Raw genomic sequence first — 17353 nt, forward strand, 5'->3', positions numbered from 1 at the left:
ACCTCATCCCATTTCTGCATTTCTGCTTTGCACTATATAATATTGTACATTAGTACACTGCATAGTATTGTATATTATATGGTAACTCAGTTACGTCTATTCTGCATCGAACATTGTACATATGTCTATACTGAACACTGTGACCTCATTTTCTACTTCTAATTTACATGCTATACTATGTTATTTGATACTATCTTGTCTAGCACAGTCTCTGGAGCGTAACAGTAAGAAGCATTTTGTATGAAAGTATTCTGTACTTCTGTATGACAACTATTAAAGAAACTTGAACTTGAAACTTGAAACTGGGAAAGTTTCATATAGTGATATCTATTCAAATATTTGTTTTCCCTATTAGGGGGTGCTGTCTCGCCTTAAGTAGAAAAATGCTATTTTTTTAAATTCTAGATTAATCTAGATTAATTACAGAAAATTGTGAGATTAATTAGTTTTTTTTAATCTATTGACAGCACTAAAAAGAATACAGAAACATTTATTTTTTACAGTGTAGCGTCCACGGGATGGGAGGGAGGGGGGCGGGGTCATATAAACGTCCCGGTCCTCCCCTCCTCTCGTTCACTCTGGCGGAGGAGAGAGAGAGAGAGAGGGAGAGAGTCAGAGAGAAGGACGGTGGTATCTCAACGTGGCACCACTGACCCCCCTGTATTTACCACCAGCAGGCACTGGACCGTCCTGGCCCCCAGACGACTCTCTGACGCGGCCCCACCTCGACTGATAGATGCTCTGCTCCGGCGCCAGGGTCACACCACACGCGAGAGGAGAGAACACGGACCGTCGCGCTGCAAAAGTGGAGACAATTACCGATTTCGGGACAAATACGTAGTAAGAAAAGAAGCATCTCCTGCCTCCTCAATGCATCCCCTTTGTGCTCGAGGAACCATGATGAAGCCGGAGATCAGCGCGGCCGTGGGGTTTCTCTCCCGCTTCCTGCGGATAAAGGGGCATGTGAACGACCAACAGCTGCAGACATTCAGCCAAAGCTTACAGGCCATTCTGTCAGGTAAGAAGACGAATTTACTTTATTTGTTCAAGGGCTGACAGCGTACATTACAAAATGTAAATGCGCCCAATTTTTTTTGCCAAAACAAAAGGCTATAATTTCCATTGGCAGTCCCCCTTTAGCCCGAAGGTATACACAGGCTAAAATCCTGTGTGTAAAAAAGGGTTAGCAATACAGAATAAAAATCAAGATATTTTTTAGCATAATTTGGTTTTAATAATGTGTTCGATCAAATGAACCGCCATATACCATTTCATTGTATTACATAACCTAGTATTATTATTCTTGTTCCGAACGACTATACAGTATGAAGTGTTGTTGTGGTTCTATACTTCCTTTAGTGAAAAGATGAAAACAATAATCCCTCTTTGTTCTCGAAGTGACAACACCGACGCACCACGGGGGGGAAATGACCAAACAAACAACATTTAATGGTCAAACTGTCATTGGAGATTTTTGTTCAGTGTGTTGGGGTGTATTTGTACTCGTATACACAAATAATATCGTCGAGTTATAGTGCGTGTGTTACTGTGTTATAATAACAACAACAACATGGGGGAGAGGCCGTTTGTTTGTTCCAACAAGGAAGTGCGCCTTTTAACCCTTTCACTGCCACACTACAGAAGGTTACCCCTTTACCCGTCGGTAGTGTGCTGGTAAAGGGTTAACCTTCTGTCGTGTGGCAGTGAAAGGGTTAACCTTCTGTGTATTGTCGCAGTGAAAGGGTTTTAACCTGCTGTGTATTGTCGCAGTGAAAGGGTTAACCTGCTGTGTATTGTCGCAGTGAAAGGGTTAACAGTCTGTGTAGTGTGGCAGTGAAAGGGTTAACCTGCTGTTGTGTGGCAGTGAAAGGGTTAACCTGCTGTGTGTTGTCGCAGTGAAAGGGTTAACCGTTTGGTAGTAGTGCGGCAGTGAAAGGGTTAACGAGCAAAACAGCCCCCGCCGTGATTTGTCCTATTACGTCATCATGCTAGAGATGTGAAATGAGCTACGAATGATACCATCTAGTAATAGAATAAAATAAACGTTTATAAAATAGTAAGAAATACAGGATGTTTGATACAATTATGTATTATTGTAAAAGTCACACGCTTAACCCTGTGATCTGAGGTTTGCAGGAGCCATTGTCTTTGAATTCACTGAAATATTATTATGACACATTTGAATTTAGTATAATATAGAAGAATCACTGGTTTAATAACAGATGCCCGTATTTTCATTCGCCTTTGAGCCTGGCCTCAGAGGGATTTAGTGCTTGTGTGTGTCGTTCCCTGCTGCTGTGAAGAGATTTTGGTCTCAGGAATCTAAAGCTGGCATACATCTGCTGCGCGCCATCAACTGCCCCGGCATCAGTTATAACATTTAAAACGCCAGCTGACCTACATTTCTTACGCTGTGACACAGCTCTGTTCATCTGGAATGTTGGATTATAGTTTTGTCCGTCCCCCCCCCCCTAAACACAACTATCCCATTCATTTTTGTATGGGATTTCTTGTTGTCCTGCCGTTCTAAGATAAAAATATATATTTCTTCATACCCATGATTTATTCATTTAAATATTTACATTTCCAACATTGCGGGTTTCCGGATTCACATTTGGTATAATACTTTTTCGTCATAGGCTACATATTCTGGCTAGAACTAGCCCTTCTTTAATTATTTAACAACTGACTTCTTTATTTTTATTAGAATAAAATGATTCACCAGGTGGAGTTGTCGGCTTTCGCTTTGCAGAACTTTATTAGGGAAACAAAGGACAATAGGAGGCGAGCGGGGCTTTCTCTGCCAGCAGTGTTTGTAAACAGCCAAAGTTGGGGAGTCTGAGCAAAATGGCCGCCGTCAGAGTAGGGGGAGGGGTGTTGTACTGTGAGATATCATAGGGGGAGGAGTGTAGCAGGATATAATCTAATAAAAAAAGTTCCATGGACGCTTTACAAAGGGACCCCCTCCTTCCATTTAGTTCATGAGCCAAATGTACAAAAACAAAAGTGTGTGGGGAGAAGGGGGTACTCTGTGCACCCGTCGGTCTGAACATCACAATCAAGGCCTATTGTGTCGGTGAAAAGCTGTATGTGTGTGTTTGTTTATACTTGCTCTGAATAAGAAGACAGACAGCCTGACGATTGAGAAGCTTTCAGGCGTCCTGTTGATCGGTGACCATCTCCACGGTGGCTCGTCTCTAGAGAGCCCCTCTCCTCCCCCGGCCTCCCCAACACACACCGGCAACGGAAATCCCCCAACGACACCACGCTAAACAATGCTTTCTCTAACCCCTTTGTTTTTACGCTGCCCCTCTCTAAAAAAAATTATAACGAGAGAAAAGAGAGCCGTAATATTTTACCAATCCATTTGTGGGCTCAGGCTGCAGCTAAATGATCTATATTTTGGTTTAAACTCCCCTTTCACTCGTCTGTTTGGTTTTCCACTCCCTCCTTTCCTTCCTTCCCCCGCTCCTCGCCTCCGTGGCCAGCTTTTTTAAGAAAATGTTTTGGCCGAGCCTCCCCCGGTCACCGTGTTTCAGATGTTTCTGTGCCTCAGTTGGAGGGTGAACGATCATCTAGCCCTCCTCCATTAGCCCTAGCTAGCCGTACACAGCGTTCTGTGATGAGACACCGGGGCTGTTATCTGGCCGTGTCCCGCCGGTGGCCTGTGTGGCGCCGTGGCCTGAAGCATCAGCCTACTTCACTTACCGGGGGTTTTCATTAGACGAGCACTGCGACTCGATTCAGTTAGCGCCAGTGGAAATTCAATATGGAGGAGGCTTGTCTGTGAAAAATGGGGGATAGCTTTGTTTTAGTAAATGGCAAGCTCGACGAATGGCATAATCCCCAAGAAAAGAGAACCTAACTTTGATCCATTTGGTATGAGTGATACTAATACATAATAATACATGTTCAAGTACTTTCTCTTACATTATTCCATAATAACTAGGGATGGACCGATATGAAAATTCGCCACCGATACCGATTGTTCAACTAACACAATCGACCGATACCGATATTTGTGGCAAAAAAATAAAATGTATTATACATTTTTTTTTATATATATACTATTTTATTTTTTATTTTTTATGAAACTACTGTATATTTGTTTGTATGTCTCTAAATGTTTTGATGAATTGAAAATGGAGGACCCTTATGTAAAAAAGCCGAAAGTCTTTTTCTGGTCTTCATCCTCCAGTCCACTGAGCTGTACCCATTCTGCAATCTGTTAATAAAGTTTTCAATCAATCAATCAGACAAATGTATAGAAAAGCTTTTATTATAACCATATAACAAAAAATTATATTATTGTTTATGAAAATGTTTTAGCCCTATGCTTGACTATTATTTTAGGCATGGCAACAAATAAAAGAATAATAATAAAATTAATAAATAAAATATTAAATAAATAAATAGGCTACACGTCTCTCTTTTTGTGTTACAAATTGTGCTCACCGATATGAACATAGGCCTCTTTACTTACTTAAAAAAAGGAAACATTAAGAAATATGTTTATGGTATTAATTCCACCATGCCATGTGTGTTTTTTTTATAATGCTCATGAGTCATGATTATTGCTGAGGTCTGAGTCATACAATACTCACTGGCTTTCATAACAGACTAACTTGTCTTGCTCAAGAAATACTTGTTTATTAGTTTTAATAAGAGAGCAGAGCACTATCTCTCAACCAAAGCAATGCAACAGAACAATTTAGATTGACAGTCGATTCTGGCAATTATGTCACACCGCTTGCACCCGCCCCTGCTGTTCTTACCACCAATCGGCAAGCGCTTTACTTCCGGGAACTCCGCCATTGATCTGCAGCGAGAGATCAACAACAAACCTACCGGCGCTAATAATGTTAGCTCCCCGCGGCCACGAGTAGACTTACCAGCGCTCCGCAGGATGACCAAACGAGGCATAATGATTTTACTGCAACGAATGTTATAATAAAAGCTTTTCTATACATTTGTCTGATTGAAAACTTTATTAACAGATTGCAGAATGGGTACAACTCAGTACGGGCTCTCTGAGCAAAGGAAGGACGTGAGAGATATGAATGAGTAATGCTAGCTATGGTCCGGTAAATACGTTGATGTTATTGAACGTGTAACTATATAACGTTAATGCCACAAAACGAATGCCTTTGTTAATCATAAGTAGTAACGTTGATGCAGTAGCGTGTGTGTGTGGGGGCGGCGTTGTGCAGGTCACTTGACTGAAACTTTTTTCAAAGTTTGAATGTGTGGGCCAGATTGACGCGACACAAATTGATGGATATTTATCGGCTACTGCCATCGGCACATTTGAGCTTATCGGCCGAAAGGCCGATGGCAGTCAACAACGCACTTATCGGCCGATACCGATACCCAACCGATATATCGGTGCACCCCTAATAATAACTATGGTATGATGTCTTTATAAGATGCAAGATTCAAGAGATTTATTAGTCACATAGTGAAATGAAGGTGGCCATGCCCGCCTCGATTGTGCAAAAAAATACAAATAATAATAGAATAAAATAGAATAGATAGACATGATAAAAGGTACTAAGATAAAATACTATACAATGCTAAGCTTACGAATTAAAGGTAATGAGTCCTATATACACTACTATACAATATGCTATACAATATACAGTTATGATATATGTAACTATACTATACTAGCTATACTATACAAAAACATACAGTTATGATGTCTTTATAAGATGCCAGTAGACATGTGGAAACAATGAGCCACGTTTGACTCTATACACCCAAATAAATGTACACCCAAATGAGTAATGCAGCATGTAAACATGTTCATCTTTTCCGTGTTTACCACCAGGATTACCTTTACCACAGGCGTTGTGACGTGATCTCCCCCGAGTCACCGTTCTCGTTGCCCGTCCAAAAGCTCCCTGGCACACAAAAAAATAAGACGTGTCCCCTTTAAGGAGGCGGAGCCTCACTCTGGTCCAGATGGCTGGCTGGGACTTCAACCCTTTCAGTGTTGTTCTTCAGCCAGGCAGGCAGGGCCCTCTGCTCCACACTCTGTGACACAGCCTGCCTGCCACAGGGCCCGGGGAGGGTTGTGCAATCCGGTTGTCACGTACACAACCAACCGAGGCGCAGCTGACACACACACGGCTTATCAGCGCCGTGGAGGCCGCTATCGCCCTTTCTTTTACTGCGCAGGATAAAACCATAAACTCCTGTCTGTAGTCTGGTAGACAGATGGTTGTTTAAGAAGGACTTATGGTTTCTATACTCTGTTTCATGTATAGAAATATCATTATATAATAATAAAACCATAAACTCCTGTCTGTAGTCTGGTAGACAGATGGTTGTTTAAGAAGGACTTATAGGTTTCTATACTCTGTTTCATGTATAGAAATATCATTATATAATAATAAAACCATAAACTCCTGTCTGTAGTCTGGTAGACAGATGGTTGTTTAAGAAGGACTTATGGTTTCTACACTCTGTTTCATGTATAGAAATATCATTATATAATAATAAAACCATAAACTCCTGTCTGTAGTCTGGTAGACAGATGGTTGTTTAAGAAGGACTTATGGTTTCAATACTTTGTTTCATGTATAGAAATATCATTATATAATAAATAATAAAAAAAAAAAACATTAGTGAAAAATAAATGTGGTGTCAAACATCATGACTATCTAATTGATTAGATTACTTGCTTACCTCGCACCAGGCCTTTTCTGACACATTTACATGACATGTTCATTAATATGGTCTTTTCTCCCTGAGAAATCAAGCAAATAAATAAATATATTACAATGACTAGGCCTATTCATATTGCAATGGTGATAATCTCACTAGTAAATAGAAATCTGCAATTGTTCGATTTAAATATGGAAGAATACGGAATTTCATACTGTGCCACGTTGATGACATGACAATTACCCAAAACAATTATGGCTAAATATTCGCACACTCATGTAATATAATCAAAGGTTAGACATTTGAACTTTGTATTGAAAGAGACCGACATGAGAAAATGTTTAATACACAGTAGGGTTATTTTTTTTAAATTTATATTGCATGTGTTTTCACATGAACAATTTCTTCAGCCGTGTTTATTGTTTATCAAGATACATGTGGTCTTATCATCTCGCCAAGTACCAAGTCTGGAGGGTTTGCTCCGTGGCCTTTCGCATGGAGGCTGGAAGTATCGGGGCTCCGGCTCGCTGCCGATCTCACCGCCACAGGGAACACCTGTCATGCTACCCACACGCTATCAATAGCTGCATACTAAAAACACCACGGCCACACAATATCCAATGATCTCACCCGACCTTTAGCTTTCACCTCTGCATGTTTTTGTGCGACGCACGCGTCCGTCCACGGGGAAACCCAATATTGCTCCAGGACAAATCGACCACAGTTGCACAATAACCGCTGCAGTAACCATGTCTTAATTTTTATATTGAATGAATGAATGATCATTACATTTATATATAGCGCTTTTCTAGACACTCGAAGCGCTCCCCACACAATGTAGAGTGGAATTAGCCCCCTTCACCACCACTGTGAATATTATCGCCGGTTGAGGCACCATGTTTTTTGGTACATGGGTTTTTCATCACTCGTCACACGACGCAGTTATTATAATAATAGACTGGTGGTAAAAATAAATCCACTGCTAACATCGGGGTTCGCACAAGGTCCTTAAAGTGCTTGATTAAAAAAAATGAAATCAAGGCCTGGAATTCCTTGCATTTTTTTTAACAAGGTGCTTAAAACGTCCTTGAAATTCAAATCAACCATTCGCATTGAAAGTTTTGTTCATCCATGATCAAATAGTTCTGAGTCAAGAAATACATGTGTCTAAACTGCAGGGGTTCCCAAACCTTTCCAGCTCGAGATCCAAAAGAGAAATGTGGTGTTTCCCCGGGACCCAAACTTATAAAAATACATCATGAATTGCCATAACATACATTTATAAACGACTGATAAAGAACACAACAAACCATGAATTTCAAATGTATATGAAATGTATTTATTTAATTATAAAAGTACATCACAGCAATAATCAGAGTGTAATGTTAAGTTGCTCACCACCTCATAATATATCTACATACAATTTTGTAACACTTTTAAATGAACAAACATGTTCTACTCTCCTTTCTATTTCTCACCCATTTTTCAACTCTCCATTTCTTACCCCCTCCCTCTGTCCCTCAACCTTAAACCCCAACATTGAGCAACATTCTGATTCATTTGTACTGACTTATTAAAAAATTCTACTGACCTGACATCATGCTAGAAGGGGTATACTATTTCATCTATGGCACAACGAAATCTAATGAGAGGTATGTGGCTGGTTGACCAGCAGATCTATTCTGGGCTTGGTTTTTGAAAGTGCTATTCTGAGGTCATGCTGAGCATTTAGTCTGTTTCTGTATTTGTTTTTCAGGTATGCTAGAGTAGAAAACCCAGATTCACATAAGTATGTGGTGCCAAATTGAATCAACACAGCTACAGCCTTTTTATATATAAATTTTATTTTTTATTTTTTTTTATTGGCGACCCAATACAAACGGGTCCGCGGCCCATTTTGGGTCGCAACCCTAAGTTTGGGAAACGCTGGTCTAAAGTGTAACGAATTGTCGGAAATTGGTTTTAAGCCATAAATACTGGATCAGATTTTTTTTCAATTAAAAAAACTGCATTTAAAAGTGAATTGTATCCTTTTAAAATGAAAAATAGTGATTGGAAAAGTACTTGAATTTCATTTTCCAATGTCTGTGGGAACCCTGTAACATCTCTCTCTCTCTCTCTGTTTCTCCCACCATCTCTCCTCTCTCTCCTCATGGACACAGAGCAATATAAGCACCACTGGTTCCCGGACCGGCCCTGCAAGGGCTCCGGCTACCGCTGCATCCGCATCAACCACAAGATGGACCCTCTGGTGGGCCAGGCGGGCCAGCGCATCGGCCTCACCATCCAGCAGCTCTACAGCCTGCTGCCCAGCGAGCTCACGCTCTGGGTGGACCCCTTCGAAGTGTCCTACCGCATCGGGGAGGACGGCTCCATCTGCGTGTTGTACGAGTCGCAGCCCGTCGTCCTGTCCTCCGGGGTGGGCGGCGTGTCGGCCGGGACCAGCGCCGGCGGCGGGCCCTCCTTGGGGGGGGGGCCCCTAGTGGACAGTCACAGCAGCATCAGCTGCAAGGAGGAGCTGATGGGTCTGGGCAGAGCCAGCCCCTCCAAAGGCTACAACATGATGACTGTGTCCGGTTAAACCCCCCCCAACACCGCTCCCGTTCGTGGGGTCGTGCCGCGGGCTGGGTCAGGGCAGGCCTTTTTAAAGCTAAGGAAAATATGAAATGAAAGAAGAAGAAGAGAAGAAAAAAAGCTAAAGAAAAAAAGCAGAGGATGTGGCCTATCGTCCAGGTGATGGAAACCTCGTAGGTTTGATATTTTTTTCTTCCCCCCCCCCCCATCATCGCCAAACTGTTCTGTCATTGGATCTACTGGACGCTTTTTTCAGGAGAGGCTATGGAACTGTTGGGGCAGCTAAACCAACCAATCAAGCAACCAGGAACACCCCCCCCCCCGAGACCGGCTCCACCCCCCCGACTGTAAACGACGCGGTAATCGGCTCCGTCGCTGAAGGGGCTTTTTTGTTGTTGTTATTGTTGTTGTTGTTGCTGTGGCGGCTTTTAACACTGAGATCTATCGATGTTGACTTTGCACTTTTCCTAGTGGTTACTATGGGTACCATGTTTCACCATCACCACCAGAGAACACCAAAACGCTCTTAAAAAGTCTAAAGGAATTACTGTCAGGAATTATCCCCCCTTTTTTTGGAATCTCATTCAGCATAATGTTTTTTCTTTTCAGTTTTGCTGTTTTTTTTTCGTTTTGATTTGTTTCCTGTCCGGTGGCGGAGACTTGAGGTTCAGACGGTGCCTGTTTTCCCACAGCGGCCCCTGGTGGAGGAGGAGGACACGGCCGACAAGCGCCTCCTTTTTTTTAAATTTAATTTTCTAAAACAAAAAAGGGGGTTATTTGGACCACAGGGTGTTTTATTTTTTTAAAACCCTTGGAGGCTGTTTGGCGCTAAAGGCTTTCCGTCTCAACCTCAGTTTCAACCCACCTTCCCACACGCGACACGGGGCTTCAGGAAACACGGCTCGCAGCCCCGCTCCCGGTCCGTAGGGTAGTAGTGCACGTGGACTCCCGGTCCGTATGGTAGTGCACTTGGAATGTGCTGTGACACCTGTTGCCTATGGATACCAGTGTGTTGCATTGCACCCCCAACACCCATAATGTGTAGCTTTCCAGGGGAAGGGCCGGGGATCTCCCCCCTCCTTCCCCTAATTTAATGAATGTTGTAGACATTCACAATCAAGTTCCCCTGTTGTTTATGTTGTTTGCTCCACCCCCCTCCCCCGACCGTCTTTCCTTCCCTGCATCACCCAAATTCAAAGTGTAGCATATGGGGGGGGGGGGGGGGGGGGGGCTGTTTGCCGAGATTCGGGTCGACCCCACTGCTTTGGTTATGTGGCCCCTGTCAGAATTGACATTGAATGCACTTTGACGTTTAGATTGTGTGGGATGTGTACTTTTAGAGGAAATCGCCTGCATTCCATCCACTCGAATGTCGTCCTTTCACGCGGTGTAACCCCCTCCCCCTCCCCCTGTTTTCTTTGAGTAGTTTCTTCATACTGTAGCTCCCACGTGAGGTTGAACTGATGTCTATTGATTCATAGGGGGAGCACGACTCTGGATTATTACAAAAAAAAAATTACACTGTATTTTTTTGCAAACACATTTTCAGAGGGTGTTGTTGATTTGGTGGTGTGTTGTCATGGCAGCCAGCAGTCTCTCTGTTGTCCGTTCACATGGCGCTGTTCTCAAACCAGCAGGAGGCGCTGATGGAAAACTAGGTCTAAAAGCTCTGTAGTAAGTAAGGTGCGTCTGTGTGCGTGTGTCTGCGTGTGTGTCTGTGTGTTTGTGTGTGTGCGTCTGTCTGTGTGTGTGTGTGCGTCTGTGTGTGTGTGTGTCTCTGTGTGTGTGCGTCTGTGTGTGTGTGTGTGTGGCTGAAGGGAAATCCGCAGCGCCAACTTCTAAATCCAACTCGTCCTAAAACCCACACCAGGCCATTTTCACAACACACTTTTCATTTCCAGTATCCGTACTCAGAGTGTATTAGACTTGACAAGTATCCTGATCCTGAAGCGTGGATTTGGAGGTGCGTCGCCTGATAATGTAGACCTCACTGTCGTGAAACCAGGAGCCGCTCTCGACCGTCAGACTCGAGAACCGGGAGGGAGGGAGGGAGGGTGGGGAGGGAGTGCCTCAAGTGCCACATATCGCCCCCCTCAGCGTAGAACTCGTGGTCAGCCAACCAGCCGCTAGCCGCCCCCCCCCCCCCCCCCCCCCCCCTCACGGATGCACGCGCGGAGACATTAATGTGAGACATATCATCTTCCACCTCGCCGTTGGAGAGAGGGGGGAGGGGGAGCAGGGGCCGGGCACCGATGTCCAGGGCAGCTACACTCCCTCCAGCCCCCCCCCCCCTTCCGAGACCAACGTCAACACTCGGCCCTCCCTCCACGGCGATGGATAAAAAAATTAATAAACCAGCACACGCACGCGGTGCTCCGGCTGCACTCTAGGGGGCGCTAGCGACAGACACGGTGTGTTAGTAGAGAGCAAGAACCGAGGGTACTACTTATAGGGCAGTTTTGTTTTCTGTCCCGTCATCTCGCTTGGTGTAACGCTGTGCTGGGAGTAGCAACTTTGTTTACATGCATTCGATATGACGATGCAGCTGTCCGTCATCCCCACAGTGCACTGCCGGTTGGGTGTTGAGCGCGGAGACGGTCCACCCCCGCTGGGTAACACGTCTGCGGTGGTGCTTTCCTGGTCTTTAGCTGCTGGTGAAAATTGTCGCAGCAGCCGTGTAACTGGTCATCACCAGACCTATGGGGGCTTAAGCTCCCCCTAAGCCCAAGAGGATCATGGGTAATAGAGCTATGGCTGTTAACGCACTGTCCCCCCCCCCCCCTGCCTCCAGCAGTCTGAGGAGCAGTGGTTCTGGCCAGGCGGAGCGGGGCTCGCTGGTTCTGGCCAGGCGGAGCGGGGCTCGCTGGTTCTGACCAGACGGAGCGGGGCTCGCTGGGATAGTTCGCCCAGAGCTTCATTTGCCACGGTGGACGCCGCCACCCGTTTACCGCTCTTTATTGTAATGTCATTTGACGAGATGTCATGAGATTGGTCTATATTTTGGACATGAGATGGTCGTTCCGTCTCACCTTTACTCCTAAATGTATTTTAATGTCACATTGGTGGTTTTCAACCCCCCCCCCCCTGGAGGATCTCTTATAGTCTGGTGATTACACACAACCCCACTTTTAACCCGCCTTGTTTTTAGCTTACAATAAAATAAATACATTGAATAAAAACATGGGAGACAAAAACCCGAATCCCTTTGTTGACCCTCTTCTCAAGCGTAAAACACCACCGTCGGTTTTCTTCAAGTCCCTACGATAATATAAGATCTCAAAATGGCATCCATTAAAAGCGCGTCGCGCACATAGGTTTCAGAAAATGTTGTGAGAGTGCTTTTGAGAGTCTGGAGGTGAAATAGCACATAAAATGCACTAAATATGTCAAAGTTGAAGTTATGTGACATTTTCTTTCTTTTTGAGACGCGAGGAAATCTCTCCTGGAATGTATCGCCAAACTCAGGCCTCCGACATTCAATAAAGACCCTTATGGAGACAGTTGTGCACGTTTTTAAGACATGAAACGGGAAGGGAATTAGTCGTTTTTGTTGTTATTTGTCAAATATTTGTCATCGATGAGTTGAATTATTGCCACTTTCACATTTGAGGTGTTTTTTTCCATTATTGTAGAATGTATTGTTAAAATTGTACAAGAGATGGTAGAGTACACAGCATAACATTACACATGGGAAGTGCCAATAATTGCTACCTTGAGGTGTTTTTAGATGTGTTCCTTTTTGTATTTCATCTTTTAACACGGAAAAACTCTTTTTCATAAGTGAAGCCATTCGTGACGGGGAGTGTTGGCAAGGACCAAAGTTGTTTTGGTAAAAGAAGAAAAAAATATCAAGTTTCCATGACCTGTGCTTATAGACGTATCCTTTGTCTTTTTTTTTTGCTTTTGTTTGTTTTTATTTACGTACAAAACAAGAAAACAGGAAAAAAAAATCTGAGCTTACCCAAGAAGAAAAGCTGTCTACTCTCTATCTTGTGATTTTCATGTCAGTACATCTTTATTGTGTTTATTTTTTTTTCCTTTTCCTTGGGTATGTCATGATGAACTGCTGTAAATTTGTACAGTTCATGTAAATTGATTGTGCGGAAGTTGTACAGATTTCTATATTTTGGAAGAAAAGTTTTTTTTTTCTCTGTAATAAAAGATTTCCTATCTTGGCAACGTATTCCGCCCTCCGTGAGCCGAGTCCTTATTCCAAGTAACACATCCATCTTTTAACCCTTTCACTACGACACTACAGAAGGTTAACCCTTTACTATCACACTACAGACGGTTTGTTGTGTGGCAGTGCAATGGTTAACCTCTTGTCGCAGTGAAAGGGTTACCCTTCTGTATTGTCGCAGTGAAAGGGTTAAGGGCATCTTTCCTTCCTGAGACAGGAAATGGGAGGTGGGTACAGGGAGGTGGGTACAGGCAACAAAGGCTGAATTCAAACCTAGGATACCACTGCAATAATTAATAATAAATGTTTTATCAAATTACTGAAATATCAAATTAAATATATCAAGTTTTTAATGAAAGATTTAGCAGTTGCTAATGACATGAACACAACAATCACCAGATTATTAATTTCTAAATTGTTCTCAGAACATTCTGTACCTTGTGGTTTTCAAAGGGAACGATCACAGACTTCCATCTCGGAAAGGTCTTTAAAACCTCCCCACAGCTCTGACGACTACCTGCATCAGGCCCCAGATGGGAATCTGACCCCTGGTGCCCCTGTGGTAACAGATACGACTAGCGGTGCCGTTTTGTGCCCAGATTCAGATTTGTTTATTAACCCTTTCACTGCCACACTACAGAAGGTTAACCCTTTACTATCACACTACTGACGGTCGCCTGCTGTTGTGTGGCAGTGAAAGGGTTAACCTGTGTATTGTTGCAGTGAAAGGGTTAAGCCATATGTGTAAACATATTGGTATTTGTTGCGGCATTACAGTGTATGCATTTTTCCATAATTTCTTTTTCTCACATAACAGCAACAACAGACAGGACAAAGACAGTGCAGTGTAGGATTAATAATTTGAATAAATATATATATATATATATATATATATATATATATATATATATATATATATATATATATATATATATATATATATAAAGTGTAAAGTAAAGTGTTCCAGTCAGGACCAGTGCAGTATTATTGTTAGTGTCATTTAACACTTTCAGTGCCAGCCATGCGGGGCGCTAAAGGGCTCTGTATGCCAGCGTCCACTTCAATGATAGAGCTCTCATATTTGCAAACGCATAAACTATGTCTTAAATTATGGCTATGTGTCTAATCTGGCCGTCGCTTATCAATGACTTGTTTGCAGTCAACATTGTCTAAACGGATTGTTTTTTAATCGGTTCATCTCCGTTTTATACCATTTTGAAAAACTCGTTTTTGAAAGTTTCAGGAAAATATAAAGATTCTGTGATAATCGCCCTTTACTGGAATATTCTGGAATACACAAAAAACGTTGTCATTTTTCGGCCTATTTAATCGTTTTCAAATAAACGAGTATATGTGTACTTATGCACGCTATATAAGCGGGCTGAAAAATAAAATCTCTTATTTCCTGATCGCACAGACACACACATATGGCACACGCTGATATCTCTGTGAAAAAAGTTCTGATTATCCTAAGACTGGTAAAAATAGATTCCTTACCTCAGATCAGTTCTCCAAAAAGATTATTCCAATTCCTGATCACCATTCCAAATATCGATCGCGTTTATTGATCCAACGCTGTTTTGGGGCCCCGGAAATGAATCTGATCCTCTCGGGTGGCTTGCCCGAGAAGTAAAATTAGGAAGCTGGATCCCCCCCCGCCCATGTGTTTAGTTTCAATCCATTCCAAAGGGGTGCAGTACCACAGGGAGACAATAGGGGGCGGTATTTCCCCAATGGAGCTCAGAGAGAGTTTGCAGCACTAACATGAGACTAGATTGATGAAATATGAATAAAAATCGCTAATAAAAAGAAATGCGAGATTTATCGTCGCTGGCACTCAACGGTCGTCAAGAACTAACGATAAATCTCGTCGCTGGCACTCAATATGTTAAATGTCATGATATATATCTGTATGTTGTGTATGTCATGAATGTCATTATGAATTGAAAATGGGGGACCCTGATGTAAACAAGACGAAAGTCTTTCTCTGGTCTGCATCCCCTTGCAACGTCCCCAGAGCCTTGCTGGGCCGGTTATGAGAATGACATTGGACATTTCCTCCCTCCTGACAGTGTCTCCAGTACCCTCTTTGTTACCCTCACCTACCTCCGTGTGTGAGGGCTGTGTGTGTGTGTGTCATGAGCAGATAACAGGGATTCTTAAAGTTATCCGTGAAACAGACAATCACTAGACTGCTTACACAGATATTTTAGGAGAGGGGAAAAATTAAACAACAGAAAACAACCTTTACAGGTGGAAATATCAAAGTGAGTAATTAAGAAAATAAATCAAGTCCCAAAAAGCAGGACTACTCTCAATAAAGAGGTATAGTATAAAAGTAAATAAGCCACAAGGACACCTCCTAATAAAGGAGTTTATATTGGAAAAAGTAAAACAATAAACCTCCACTAAGGGAGATTATGTGTAGAATCACATGAGTAGCCTAAAATAAGAACGACTACCATAAAGCTCAATTCTGAATCAGAGATCAGACTACACTTCAATATAATGAGCGTGACCAAAAGGACAACCAACACTAGGAAATGAAAAAGCAGTTGACACTGCAATCTCGAAACTTAAATACTTCACATGGCCATAGGCACAGCTGCACTGCATCAGGTGCAATCAAGCCCACACACCTGCCGACCCATGAGGCAATTAACCACAGGGAACAGGGATTGACAGCTATCCCTCACAGAGAGGTGAAATAAAGCAAAAATAGATAGCTGTCCCTCACAGAAAGGTGAAATAAGGCAAAAACCATGACACTGTGTTCCCTTGCCCGTCCTTCCTCTCCCATGCCTTGCTTCATGTTATTGAGTGTTGTAAGTAGTTCTTGTATTCCGTTTAGTTCATGTATTCCGTTTTCGTTCCTCTTTGTTTTCCCGTGTCCTTCAGTGTTGTTTTGTATTAGAGCCAGCTCGGCTGAGCCATTGTATGTTCCGTTTTGTATAGTTTTTGTCGTCCCAGTAAAGCCTATATATATTCCACGTTACCCTGCCGTCTCTGCCTCCTCTCTTCCCGGTCTGCATATTGGGTTCTCCTCTCCTAATCCTAACACCCCTTAACAATTGTGTGTATTGAGCCGTACTGTATTGTACCCATTCTGCAATCTGTTAATAAAATCTTCAATCAATCAATGGCCTGGGTCGGCCAGAGCATAACTGAACTAACAGCAATATATAATCCATTTCAGACAGAACGCACGCAATAAGTTATAATAATATTAATTATTATTATTGAAAAGTTCTGTATATTTCTAAAGTCGTATTTGGGGTGCAATTAACCAATGGTATGCTTTTTTATTTTATAAATTTTTTGGGTACGATTTTCTTATCTGGGTAAGAGTGCTCTCGACCACTCTTAGAATTTGGTCTTGCCTGAGAGAAAAGCAACAATAAGAAAACATTACAAAATAAGAAGAAAAGCTAGTTAAGAACTAAATCTGTTCTTATATCGCTTCATGCATGAGGCCCAATTATTGACGCCTGCCAGAGGAGATCAGAGTAATTTAGAGGTTCTCAACATGCAGTTCGAGGTCTGTAAAGTGGGTTCCGTTTGTCAGTTTGTGGCCTAATGTAGATCAGTTTGTGGGTCTCCAACACAGACAAGCTGAGAACCATGCATTGTTCTGCTTCACTAAATTAGTAGTATAATACACAGTGTGATTTCTAGGTCACATGTTTCATTAACATAGTTCAGTACACTACGCTGCTTTATAATGACCTTTTAATACAATAACATGTTCCATTTAGATGAAAATATTTCCATTTAATATTTGCCACTTGCCTTATTTAAAACCAATTCTGTTGTTTCTACAGGCCTCCTAGTGGAGATGCTATGTATATGAATGGGTTGTGTGAGATGTTTGACAAGATATCAGATGAAAATAGAGAAATCTTCTTGTTAGGTGATATGAATGTAGACTGG

General features: G+C 42.5%; 1 protein-coding gene across 1 annotated transcript; it reads left to right on the top strand.

The window, feature by feature from the left end:
• Window positions 1-586: 586 nt before the first annotated feature.
• Window positions 587-13426, top strand: btg1 (B-cell translocation gene 1, anti-proliferative). Its single transcript, XM_084330070.1, has 2 exons — window positions 587-1018; window positions 8832-13426. The coding sequence occupies exons 1-2, from the start codon at window positions 871-873 to the stop codon at window positions 9248-9250; spliced, it is 567 nt and encodes a 188-aa protein (XP_084186196.1). The 5' UTR covers window positions 587-870; the 3' UTR covers window positions 9251-13426.
• Window positions 13427-17353: the final 3927 nt, after the last annotated feature.

This window comes from Notolepis coatsorum, assembly GCF_963971535.1.
Source record: "Notolepis coatsorum genome assembly, chromosome: 15".
Taxonomy (NCBI): domain Eukaryota; kingdom Metazoa; phylum Chordata; class Actinopteri; order Aulopiformes; family Paralepididae; genus Notolepis; species Notolepis coatsorum.